The following is a 13,078-nucleotide window of genomic DNA, read 5'->3' as shown; positions in this document are numbered from 1 at the left end:
AAGAGCTTTCTTGGTAGCTATGAGCCTCCGTCTGCTCCTCCTTGACATGAACCCCTCCTCCGCAGGATCGTTGGATTGATGATGTTTGTTATCACACTGCGTGCTGGTGAAAGGTTATAATCTAGAGTGTGATGCATAAGAGGGCTTTGAACGCCTTGTCTGTGAGAAGAGGTCAAAGCAGAGTGCCCTCTCCTTGGGGCTCAAACCTCCAGGCATAGTGACACCCCGGCATCTGAGGCTCGGAAGGGAGCCACCAGAAATCAGCCCTGGAGAAGCCCAGGCCTAGGGGGTCCAGTGGCCAAAGGAGAGGTGTGCGGGGAGCGCCTGGACTCTTGGGTGTGGAATACGCCTCCTCAGGCTCCACTGAGCATCTGAGGGGAGCCCCAGTAACCATGTGTCCCTCCCGACTTTGTAAGTCATGTGTACCCCAGTTAAATGGGGGTCTGGGCTCCCTTCCAGAACCCTATGCCTACCCTGAGGCCTCAACCCCAAACCTCCCATCAGCTCCTTTGCTGCCCTTGAGCCCTTCCAGGGGAGACATTTCTCAGGATCGGCCAGGATGCAAGCTCCTGCCCCAGGTGGCCGTCCCAGTGAGGCCACTTCCCGTGGCCAGCACAGGAAGTGATGTCATGGGCACAGAGGGTATGGGAAAAAGGGCTGTGCAAGGGGCCTCTTTTGTTAGGAGTAACTCTGCGTCCCCCAAGCCCGCCAGTCCCCATTTGTCATCAGTAACGGCCATTGTAACTGCCTCTGAGGGGGGCCCCGGCCTGGACCCCACAGCCGCCAGAAGCCAGGGCCAGATGGAAGAAGGGCTTTGTGTTCAGGGAGGGGTCCTTCCATGGGGGGGCGTATGTGTTTTTAAAACATAATAATAAGTGGGCTCCCCCCCACACACTCTCTGCACTCCCCACTGAGCACATCAGCCTCGCGGTGAATGGAAGAGATTTTCCATGCAGTGGGAGGTCAAGTCTGGCAAGAATCAGCCCGCGCGTCCAGGGGCTGGAGACTGTGATTGCTGATGATGAATGTGCCCAGCGTGGGGTGTTTCTCTGTCCCTCACCTCCCGCCTGCTCCTCTGCTCCCCTCCTGGCCCTGCCCCGTCGGCGTGGGCCCGCCCGCCCTGGAGACGCAGGGCCCTGCTCCAGATGCCCACCTCCCACTGCTGAGCCTGAGCCTCAGGCTCTCAGGCCTGGCCTTGTCACCACCGGGGGACCCCAACCCAGGCCCTCCTATGAACCACTGCAGCCTCGTTCCGCGGTCCCTGCCCCGTGGCCAGACCAGAGGTGGCCCCCGCTGAGATGGGTGCTAGTGGGTTTCCACCCCAGGCTGGGGTGGGGGGGATAGAGGCACTGCTGCCCTGGCCTGGCCTGCTGTCTCCCCCGCCTGAGCCCCGAAGCCGAGACTGCACTCTGTCCCTGCTTGGCTCCTGATTTGCTGCGTGATGTTGATGAGTCACTTTCTGTCTCAGCTGGTGGAATGTAGAGCTCCAGGCCTCTCCTATTGGGACTCCTCTGCATCCCATCGATGACCCGAGAGGTGAAACAACCTTCCCAAAGTCCCAGTGGCGGACTGGAGATTGGAACCCGTTGCTCTCAGGGTCACTGTAAGGGAAGCGGAAGCCCACTGGCTTCCCTGAGCATCTGGTGATAGCCTCTCTTTCAGGAAATATCTGGACCCTGTAGCCATAGCTCCCCCTCCTCTCTGGGGGAACCTCTGGAAAATACAGTCTCTTCACTTTTGTCCTGAGGCCACTTTGTTCACCTCTAAGGCCCTGGCTCCTGCTTATTCTAGTGGCTTCGATTCTGAAACAAACCTGTGGCCTTGACCTCCTCCCTGCCAAGTGAGGGAACCTGTGTCCCCATGCTGGGCCCTGCGCAAGCCCAGCCCCCCAGAAGGAGCATTCAGCCTAGCACGGCTCCTCCCGTGGGGTGGAGATGGGGCTCGGGCTCCCGGCTGTGTCCTGCAGGCTCCCGCTCCCCTACTGGGCAATGGTTATTCAGTCCTGAACAATGTGGGGAACACCAGGGAAGGTGAGTTGTGCTTCTGCTCCCCAAAACTGCTAAGGAAGCTTGGAGCCACCGGGAGCTGGAATGCACCTGCCAGCCCCCACCCTGGTCACCTCTCCCACATTTTAAGTGGGTTGGGAGCAAAATGGAGCTTGTCCATGAGGAAGCCATGGGGGGCGGGCAGCGGTGTGCAAAGCTGCATCTCATGAATATTTGAGAGCAAGGAGAGAAGGCCAGGGAAGGCGCCTACATGCTCCAGGGGCTGGGAAGCTGTCACGCTGGAAGAGGAAACACTCTTTTGTGAACCTCAGAGGTTAAAATTGTGGCAATGGTGGGAAGCTCAGACAGCACATTTCAGTTGAAAAGAAGGACTTTTCTGTTAGGTCTGTTCAGAAGAGGACCTGGCTCAGAAAAGCAGTGGTGAGTTCCCTGTCCCTGGAGGTGTGTAAATCAAAGTTGGATAGAGTGGCTGGTGGGGGGGGGGGAGGTGTTGGACAAGACAGCCCTGATGGTAACCTCTCTCCCTGTGCATCTGCGTCCACATGAGACCAGCTGACAAGGGCCCTTAGACGGGCAGCTGTAGGTAAATTGGAAGTGAGGGTTTGAATGGCACCCACAAGGGGTCCCACCTGGAGGTGCTGGTGGTCCTCTTGATCTGAGGCCTGGGGTGGGAGGGCCTGGGCCTGGTTGGGAGAGCCCAGCTGCAAATAGTGCCTCCCCCCTCCTCCCTCTCTGGGTTCCCCCCATACTGTGCCTCAGGACCACAGTCTGTGCGGGGCCTTTGAGCTAGGAATAACGGTGGCAAAAAAGGTGACCACGTGCAGGACACTCGCTTCTGGAGTTAAAGATGGACCCAGTAGGACACCGTCATAGGCCAACAGGTTCCACTTACGGCACCTTCCAGTCTCAGGGTGAAGGAACCAGAGTAAGGCTTGAGAGGAAGACCAGCAGCAACGCCAGTCCCCGGCCGGGCTGCAAACCCAGAGCTCCTGGGCTTTTCCAGGGTTTGACCGTCTGTGGCTCCACCTCCATCCTCCACCAGGCTGTCACCTGGCCCAGGATGCGTCCTCCTTCCCTCATGTTGGGATAGCTGGGCCATTCGTGCATGTGGCTTTAGAGGCAGCTTGCATTTTAAATGAGGACTCCTATTAGAAAAACACACTTCACGTGGGACCTTTTCCCACCGGCAGGAAATCCAGATCCAGATCCGGACCTGGCCTGGCCGAGGCAGGGTCTCCTCCCCCGGGGGTGTCTCTCAGGTGTTTAAGTCTCCTCTGTAAGGATGGCACTGAGGGGAAAGATGTAGTGAAGCCAGGGTGACAGGTGACAGAGAGACACGGCCCTGCCTCCCATTGACCAGGTGACCTTGCTATGGGGCAAGTCCCTAGGAGCCCCATGTCTTCGTCTGGAAAATGGGAAAATAATCCTCACCTTGAGGGTTGTGGGAAGTAAATGGGGCAAAATACTTGAAATGCCTGCCACATAGTAGAAGTCAATGCCAATTCCAATTCAGAAGTCAGGTCTTAGGTATCCAACCGCCCGGATTCACTTCCTAGCCGCATAGCCCCGTGCCAGTTACTTCATCTCTCTTAGGCTCCATTTCCTCATCTGTAAGAGGAGCTCAATGAGAATACCTACCGCATAGGGCTGTGGTTCCCAAACGGTGTGCCAAAGCACCCCAGGGTGCTGCACACGTTCCCAGGGGTGCTGTGGGAAGTTAATTCATCTGGAGGAAAGACAGCCGTCCTGAACAGCTGCCAGACACCGCCACAGCTGTTAGCTCAGGATAGCTTTCGATTTCAAAATCGAAAAAGAATCACATGATACCCTGCTTTTTCCCTTCACACGCTGTCCTCTCTCTGCAAAGGTGGGAGGTGAGCATTTGGAAGGACTCAGACAGATGATGGGTGGCAGGGGCGGGGGTCCAGTCTGATTGCAAGACCTGAGGAGTTGTGCCGTGTGCAAGCGGCAAGCACATTCCCATTGCTAGTCGCTGTGGCTGTTTAGGAGTGGAATACAAATCTTATTTTTTCTTTCAACTTACGGGTGTTGTTTTTTCAGATGGCTACCAGGTTGTTAGCGCGCACACAGACACAGACACACAAGCTGTTTGGATCTAACTAATAAACAGAACCACTAGGAATTTCTCTTGGCCTTGGGGTAAAAATTAACCAAGACACTAAAGACCAAAGACGTTTTGGAAGCTCTGTGTGGGTTGTTGCGGGACCCAGTGAGTTCGTAGGAAAGCATGAGGCAGAGGAAGGCCCCGGGGACCCTGAAACTCCATCACCCTTCTTCCTCCAGGCTGGCCCCTGCAGGACAGGCTCAGGCCACCCTCAGCCGGGATGCCTGTGGAGTCTCCCTGGGCCATGAGGGCCCAAGGCAGGGCCAAGGAGGAGGAGAGGTGTCCAGCCTAGCTGTTCGCCAGGACTGCCCCGCCCCACTTTTATTTAATTTGCATTCACTGAGCACCTACTCCATGCCTGGCAAGCATCTAGTCTGCCCATGGTCCGCCTGGGGAGGGTTTCTCAGATCAGACCTGATCCTTCTTGTCTCCCGGCAGCATCTGAATCCAGCACGCCTGCCTTGGGGGGTGGGGACGCTGCAAGGGGACAGTGGCTACATCAAGAGCCACCCCCCCTGCACTGCTGTGCCAGAGAGGCACCCGTGAGGATGCCCGGCCGCAGTCCTGCCAAGGCCAGAGAGGAAGCTTCATGCCGGGGTGGAGAGGAGGGCTGGGGCAGGGAGGGCAGGGCCGGGGGCCGCCAGACCCGGGCCTACTGCACTAATGGATGTCTAATGTTTACTTTGCTCAGCCACGTCTGCGCCTGCTTTATAAATGAGCCGCATTAGGGTTATAAAACAAAGTCATAAATACAGCCTGCAGTGCCGCAGAGAGCCAGGGCAGCCATCACCTGGGGGCTGCACGTTAGAAGGTAGAGGTAGCAGGCACCTGGACCCACAGGCTCCCACACACCTTCTCTGGGGCTGCTACCCCCCCAGGGGGAAGCCTGGTTCCCCCCCCCCCCATTTCACAGATGAGGTGCCTGAGGTCAGTAAGGGCTGCAGTCTCCCCAGGCCTGAGACTGAAGCAGGGTGCTGGCAGTGCAGGGTGGGCACGGAGCCTTGCCGGTGCTCTGTTGCCCACATGCCACTGGGAGACCCAGTGCCTAGTTCCCCGGGCGCTGTTTCATCTTGCCATCAGCTGCCCAAGCTCCCAGACCCTCAGGGTGGCCAGTCTTCTAACCTCCAAAGAAGGTGTGTCTCCCTGCCTGGCCGAAGGATGTGGGTGTGGAGAAGCTCTGGAATCCTCAGTGCTATTCCCAGTGTAGCTGCCCACAAGCCTCGGTGAGACAGCTCTTAGAGTTGTAGGGTCCTGGCTGGTGTCAGGATCTATTAGGATTCTCAGATGCAGGGACACTCACCATGTTATGGAGCTACTCCAATGACACGCAGTGTGGGGTCCTGGGTGGCATCCCAGACGCTGGAATCTGTTTATCGGGTTCAGACTTTGGCTCTGTCTCTTGCTAGCTCTGTGCCCTAGAACAAGTTTTTTAGCCTCTCTGAGCCTCAGTTTCCCCCCATGTAAACTGAAGACTTGCATAAATACCTTATAGGGCTGCTCCCAGAGTTAGGTAAGTTAGCTGTGTAAAGTACTAAAAACAGAGCACCTAATGTGAGGCAAGTGTTTGTTGCCATTTTCATGCCACAACTTGCACCTGCTATGTGCTAGGCCCCTCCTGGGCACCCTTGCTTGTCTAGCTCATGTGGTCCTCAAAACAGCCTGGGGGAGGGTGTTTACCTCCCTGCCACCTTCAGAGACAAAGTAACAAGCTCGGAGTTAAAGGGCTGTCCTAGGACCACACAGAATATGCTAGATGGAGCTGGATTGACACCTTCTGGCTGGCTTCCCCTTCACTCCTGCAGGTCGCACACAGGCAGCCTACCCGTGACCCAGCACCCAGAGCCAATGACAGCCTGTGCATGCTCTCAGAGCCCCTGCAGCCCCCCGCCCCCACCCTTAGCAGGAGCTCTGGGGTCCCCAAAGGGATGGCACAGCTTGGCATGCCAGGCACACTTTGTTCATTCTGCTCTTGGAGAACGGAGTGTCCCCTTGCCCCCTTTGTATATCGGGAGCTCCCTAGGGCCAAGCGTGTCCCATCGTGGCCTCCTGGGACCCCACCCCACTTGAGGGACTGGAGTGCTGGAACAGTGACAGGCCACAGCTGGCAGTGAAGGGCTGGGCAGATGCACACCCTGCAATTGGATTCATTCCCTCTGGAGCTTCGCAGAGGAGGACAGGCCCCCCCACCGCTTGTCCCAGCCACCTGACCGTTTGACGCTTCGTGTTGGAAAGTCAATTTTCCTAAGTGGACAGTGGACCAATAGGCTGGCCTGGCCTAGTTTCCCTCCCTCCCGGCGCTGGAAGAGGCCAGCCCCTCTCCCTTCCTGTTTGTCTCACCTCCTGAGGCGCTGCTCTTTCCAGGGGGCAGGCGGACCAGGGTTCCCATTTGGCCCCTGGTTTGGGAGGACGTTGTTGAGACCCCAGGCTCTGCAGTTTCCTTGTCTGTTGTCAGGGTGGAGGGTGTGGGTTTGGCCGAGGTGGGAAAGGCTAAGGCGTGGGGCAGAGACACGGCTGGGGAGGTGGTCTCCCCCTCTATGCTGCGCCTGCCTTGGGTTTTCTGGAGGAGGAGGCCCTGTTGGAGGGCCAGGCATCAAGGAATCCAGGCCTGGTGCAGCCATCTCACATCACCCCACCTTATGCCTCTGCGGGTCCTGGCTCGTCTCCCCACTTCCATCAGCTGGGGCTGCAAAGGGCAGCTGTGGCTTCAGGGCAGAGCTGGCCTGCTTTGTGCTCCGGCCTCAGTCCCATTCCAGCCCTTTGTGGATGGGGGCATCACTGTTAGCAACTGGAGGGTAGACTCAGTAGGTCCAGTGCAGGGGATACTGGGGAGGGCTAGAGGGGTCTCCTCACCCAGACGGGTCACTTCAGCTCTCCGGGCCACTCTGACATCTCTGTCTGTAAAGAAAGAATCACCCAGCATTATAGAGCTAGGACTGGCTCCAAAGCACAAACTCTTAAAAGCTGGGTGGGCTGGGGAAACCGAGGCCCCCAGGAGTGCCAGACCTTGCCCAGGTCACAGCGCCGTCATCCCTGGCGTCCAGCTACCCACCCCTCCTCCTAGCCTGCAGCCTCACGAAGCCCACCCTCCCTCCGCAGGCACTGATTCTGGCAGCGAGGTGCTCCCTGACTCCTTCCCGTCAGCGCCGGCTGAGCCCCTGCCCCACTTCCTCCAGGAGCCCCAGGACGCCTACATTGTGAAGAACAAGCCCGTGGAGCTGCGCTGCCGCGCCTTCCCCGCCACGCAGATCTACTTCAAGTGCAACGGCGAGTGGGTCAGCCAGAATGACCACATCACGCAGGAGGGCCTGGATGAGGCCACTGGTGAGCCTGCCTCCCTGATCTGGTCACCCCCAGGACACCAGGGCAGGCCCCGGGGGGTGCCGGGGACACTGCGTCCTGGGCCTGGCTCCACCCTGGCCTCCATGTGGGACCTCACTCGGCCATGGCAGCCCCCTGGGCCTCAGTTTCCCCTCTGGGATTCATCCTGGATCAGCATCTCCCCAGTGGTTGACCACATGTCCCAGTCTGACTTTGGTTCACCAAATGCAAGAGCCCCGAATCCTTGCTGAGTGCTCATTGCCATTTCTGGTTTCTCTCCATCTCCCGCCTACATCAGGGAGCAGTCTGGGGCAGGGCTGGGTTCTCACAGGCACACACGCATGCACACCTCAGCCCCTGTTACGCTCCCTGTGTGATGGAGAGGAACTGCCCTCGGCTCCCCCTACCCCCCGGCCCTGCACGTACCCCAAATCCTAGACCATCATTCATGTTTGTGGGAAGTGAGTCTGTTCCCCTTTGTAAGAATGCTGCGTCTCCTTCATAGGTGTCAGCTGTTTTCCTTTTAAAGCCCGAGGTTGGTATTATTACGGAAATAACCATAGAGGTGGTGCTGGGACAGAGCCCAGATGCTGAGAGTAGGGTGCATGTGGGGTCCCGGGCACCCCCCCAGCCGTGCCCCTGAGGCCAGGTGGAGGCTTATCTGTCCCCAGGTCCCTCAGGGGGTCCTTTCCAGGACTCAGGCTGGGACGGGGCCACCCGCTGCTGGTGACCTGCAGGTGGCCAATGTCAGGCAGCCCCAGCCAGGCCCCGGCTCTGAGGGCCCCTCACCCCACAGCCCGCCTCAGCTTTGGTTCTACTGCTACTATCTCTTGCCTCATCCTGTTCCTCCTTTTTCAGCCTTTTCTTGTTTCCTTCTGTCTTTCCGACCTGTCCCTTCTCACCCCTGTCTCTCTGTCTTTTTATGTCTCTCTGCTTCCCCCCAACATGCTCTCCTCACGCCCTCTCCCTTCTCCCTCCTTCCAACTTTAATTTTTCTTTGAAAAGCTCGCAGATTTCAGAACCATCCAGGCTTAACACCATACCCCAAAATGTACTTAATGCCACTCAACGGTAGATATTAAAATGGTAAGTTTTAGGTTATATAAGATTTTGCCAAAATTAAAAAAAAAATAGATGTGGAGTCTCCTGCTTGCCCAAACTCTAAAAATTTAAAAATCCCCCCTCTTTTTTTTAAAAAGAAAAATAAAAGAAACATACCCTCACTGCCCCCATTCTCTGGCTGTGTGACTCTGGGAAGTCACTCACCCTCTCTGAGCCCCACTTTCTCTCTTTGTAAACTGGGATGGTAACGGAAGGTGCTGGTGGGAATGGAACAAGGTGGTGTCTGTACAATGTTGAGCATAGTGCCAGGACCAAGCAGGCATTCAGTAAACCCCCTGTCTTCCATCCTCTTTCTGGTTTTTTCCTTCGCCTCTTTCCTCTTGAAGCCTGTCCTTATTTCTCCATCCCCCTGGGCCCCACCGGCCTATATCAGGGGTCAGTCGTGGGGGTCCAGACAGAGCAAAGGGATGGTGTACCCTGCTGGGGTCTCTCGCAAACCCTGCAATTACTAGTAATAGTAACAGCATGGCTCCTACTCCCCTGCTACTAGGCACACAAGCCCTGCCAGCCCCAGAAATTGGGGCACTCTAGTCCCCATTAGCTACAAAGAATAGACAGTGGTCCTGTGGGCACTCCCTTGGCAGCAGTGTGGCTGGTTCCACCTCAGCCTGCTGCTCCCCGCCCTGGCGCTCTCTGGGCCCAGGAGAACAGAGGATGACAGCTGTGGGCCAGAAGAGGCAAGATGAGCCCACCCACCAGCTCATGCCAGGTCGGGGCAAGTGGCCCAATCCTGGGTGTCCTGGCTCAGGCGCCACCTGCCACTTGGCCGCTGTGCCGGAGGGGGACACCTGGCGCTGGGGCCCAGGTCTGGGAGATGTAAGGTCCCGGTCTCCTCTGTCTGCTGGTGACCGTCACCAAGGGGTTGAGCCCCACTGGGTGGTGGTTTCTCTGTCGGGCTGTTGGGTGCTTCTGGATGGGATGACCCCCTTAGGAGGGACCCCTTTCCAGTTTCATAGCCTGGTGAATAAGGGGCAGGGGTCCTGGCTGTGCTGCCCCAAGTCACACAACATTGCTTGTCAAGCCACTCCCCCAAGAAGCAGCCTCTTCCCTCCTGGTGCTCCCCAGTGGCAAATCCCCAGCTTCCTCCCATTTAGATCCCTGGCCACCAGGAGGAGGTTTTCCTCACTGTCTGGGCTCCCAGTACAAAGGCCATCCTACCCCATAATCCAGGACAGTTAAGGCCACGGACTTCACTAGGAGAGGTCCAAAGAGGTCATGCATTTGGGGATAGAGCTCTGACCAGGGCAAGACCCCAGATAGCTGATCTCAGCTCTGCTGGCACCTTGAGGTAGGACTTGCAGCCTGCCCCCGACCCTCTCTGAGCCTCTGTTTCCTCGCATGGGAGGAAGGAGCTGGACGGGATCCAAATGACCTTCCGGAGTAGATTTGTGTTCAGCCTTGGCAGAGTAATCCTCGTGCTTCATTCAGAGTTTACCCTGAGTGTCTAACTGTGATGAGGCAACTGAGGCTCAGAGAGGCTGAGTAACTTAGTGAAGGTCACACGGCTGGGGAGTAAGGTTGGGGCCAAGAGTTGCCAAACCATCCAACCCTACACCTACTGTGTGCCCACCATGCCACAGTACCACAGAGGGTACAGTTGACCATCCTGCCCTCAAGGGGCTTATCAGAACCCACGTGTAAGCATGAGAGGATGAGCTGGGGATACACTGTAGGGCGGAGCAGCTTTAAGAATTCTGAAACCAGGGTAGTCAGGAAGGGCTTCCTGGAGGACGAGGCCTCGCAGTCCTCCCATAGGCTTTGGGGAAGAGCTTTGGGTGGGCATCCTAATCCAAGGGGGTTCACTCCTTTTCTGAGCATAAAGGGCTTTGTTGAGGATTAGCAGAAGAGTGGTTGATCCTCTCTGGGTAGCTGGTGGAACCAGTTACCCAGTGAGGCCTCTAGGCCCTGGCAGGGAGCTGTTGAGAGATGGGGGGCTCCCCAGAAGAGGGGCCTCCCACCAGCTCCAGCTCCTAACCAGAGAGAGGCCACACGCTCCCTTCCTTCACGTATTTGTGGAACACCTCGTCTGTGCCAGGTCCTGGGCCACAGCAGTAAACAGGGCAAAGCCCTCTTTATTCCCCTACAGGAAATACATCATTAACACACCACCACAGTGATAGGTGACAGAGTTCCAGATAGTGGTCAGTGCCGTGGGGAAACCAGGCTGGGCAGGAATGATCACTGCATAGCCCAGTGCTCAGCGGGGCACTTTGAGAGTGGGTGGGGGGTGGGCCAGGGTCAGGGGGGCCGCCCCTCTGGAAGCGAGGCCCAGCCCAAAGCCAATAGGGACTAGGAGTCCAGGGGGCACAGAGAGGACAGGGTGTTCCAGGCAGGGAACTGGATATGCAAAGGCCCTGTGGCTGGGGGTGGGGTCGGGTGGGGTGGGGGAGATGCCCAGTGAGGCTGTCGTGGATAGACTGTGTAGGGCCCAAAGGCCACGTGGAGGATCTAGGCCTTTATGTTGTGAAGACTGAGGGCACAACCAGGGGAAGGACCTGGCATTTGTGCATCTTGAGAAGCACACATTGGCTTTAGTGCAGGAAGTGCATCGCACGGGGTGGAGGCTTGCCCCCTCTGTGGCCATCTTGGGGTGAGTGGCTGTGGCGGCTGGGGGGGGGGGGCCGGAAGGAGGCAGAAGGGATGAGGAAATAGATGGAAACGGGAGGCATTGGCAGAAGAGAGGCAGAGGTCACGGTGCCATGCCCCATGCTTCACCTCCACCGCCCTGCGCCCTCCTGACGCCTGTCTCCTCCTCTCAGGCCTGCGGGTACGGGAGGTACAGATCGAGGTGTCACGGCAGCAGGTGGAGGAGCTGTTCGGGCTGGAGGACTACTGGTGCCAGTGCGTGGCCTGGAGCTCCGCGGGCACCACCAAGAGTCGCCGGGCCTATGTCCGCATCGCATGTACGCCGTCCCGACACCCCCACCCCACTCCCCGGGGGCCCCTTCCCCAGCTGGTGCATCCTGGAGAGAAAACCCCCCATCTGTGGGGGGGCATCCGCAGCGACATCAGGGCACATGGGTGCCCGCTCAGAGAGGCCTCCTAGTCCCAGACCTGGGCCAGCTCAGGCCACAGGATTCCTAAGGGCCCCTTTCACCTACTTGGGTGTAAGGGAGCTGCCCGCTTCCTCGCGGTGATGCATTTAGGATCCCATAGTCCCCCGACCCTGGGAGGGCCCATTCCCTTGGTGCGCACTGCCACCTAGTGGCTGCAGCCGGGCGCTTCGGGCTTCTGTTCCGCCTAATTGTGCCCCAGGACCCCCTTCCTCCTCCAGACCTGCGCAAGAACTTCGATCAGGAGCCTCTGGGCAAGGAAGTGCCCCTGGACCAGGAGGTTCTCCTGCAATGCCGCCCGCCAGAGGGGGTGCCTGTGGCTGAGGTGAGCGGGGATGAGGGGAATAGCCAGGCGGGGTATCTACCGCCAGCCTCCCAGAGCTCGCCCCATTTCGTAGATGGGAATTATCGAGGCTGGAGCCCGAGAAGGGAGCTAGCACCTCTGCAGAACTCAGCATGCGCTAGACCCTGGCTGGGGCCAGAGGCAGAACCGGGAGGCATGGGGCCAAGCAGGGCCAGATCCCCAAGGGGCTGCTTGGGCGCACCCCAGGCTCAGTCTCTTGCAAGGGAAGTGCCTGTGGCCAGATCCTCCTTCCCCACCCGGAAGCCAAAGTCTCAGCTTTATGGATGCCAAAGGGTCTCGGAATGTGCATGTCCGAGCCTGGATGCCCCCCACGTGGCCTTTGCCTCTCGGTGAAGGCCCACAGTACTAGCTAATGCTTATTGTACTTATGGGGAGTACTGTTCACACTTTCCACACTCACTTGTTTCATGCTTGAAACAGCCCGTGGTGTAGATGCTAAGAAATTCTGCTCTACGGTTGATGAAACCGAGGCTGGTATAAGTCCCTTTCTGGGGCCATCCAGCTGGTGGGTGGTTGTCACAACCCCTGGGTTCTGCGGAGCCCAGCGCAGTGCCGGGCTCACGAAGGTGTTGCCTCACTGTGTCACCACCGTGTGTGGACGTAGATAGAACCCCTGTCCTGTTTACGGCCGGGCCGCCTCTCCCCTCCAGAGCGGGCCCCTGCCCGGATGCAGGTGAGTAGGTGCCGGGCGCTCACGCCCCCCCAACCGTGCTCCTACAGGTGGAGTGGCTGAAGAACGAGGACATCATCGACCCCACCCAGGACACCAACTTCCTGCTCACCATCGACCACAACCTCATCATCCGCCAGGCCCGCCTGTCAGATACAGCCAACTACACCTGTGTGGCCAAGAACATTGTCGCCAAGCGCCGAAGTACCACTGCCACGGTCACTGTCTATGGTACGGGCCCCGCGTGGGGACAGCCTGACCAGGGGAGTGGGAGGGCCAAGGCCACGTGCCTGCCTCACCGCGTACTGCCCAGGAGGCCAGCAGGACCCTGGAGGACAGGTGGGAGGATGGGCCCAGAGAGGGGAGGTGCCTTCCCCAAGATCACACGGCAAAGCTAGCGGTCAAGTCCGCACTCCGGGG

The 13,078-nt window shown here is 58.2% G+C and overlaps 1 protein-coding gene across 2 annotated transcripts in view; it reads left to right on the top strand.

Annotated features, from left to right (window-relative positions):
* Positions 1-13,078, top strand: part of UNC5B (unc-5 netrin receptor B) — an 80,973-nt gene that overhangs the window by 52,650 nt on the left and 15,245 nt on the right. For both annotated transcript variants that reach the window (XM_041749047.1, XM_041749048.1), the window contains exons 2-5: positions 7,228-7,452; positions 11,331-11,474; positions 11,846-11,949; positions 12,709-12,889. In XM_041749047.1, coding sequence (XP_041604981.1) covers positions 7,228-7,452; positions 11,331-11,474; positions 11,846-11,949; positions 12,709-12,889 — 654 coding nt within the window. The remainder of the gene's footprint in view (positions 1-7,227; positions 7,453-11,330; positions 11,475-11,845; positions 11,950-12,708; positions 12,890-13,078) is intronic.

Source organism: Vulpes lagopus, chromosome 3 (genome assembly GCF_018345385.1).
Source record: "Vulpes lagopus strain Blue_001 chromosome 3, ASM1834538v1, whole genome shotgun sequence".
Taxonomy (NCBI): domain Eukaryota; kingdom Metazoa; phylum Chordata; class Mammalia; order Carnivora; family Canidae; genus Vulpes; species Vulpes lagopus.
This window is presented reverse-complemented; position numbering and strand designations above follow the sequence as displayed.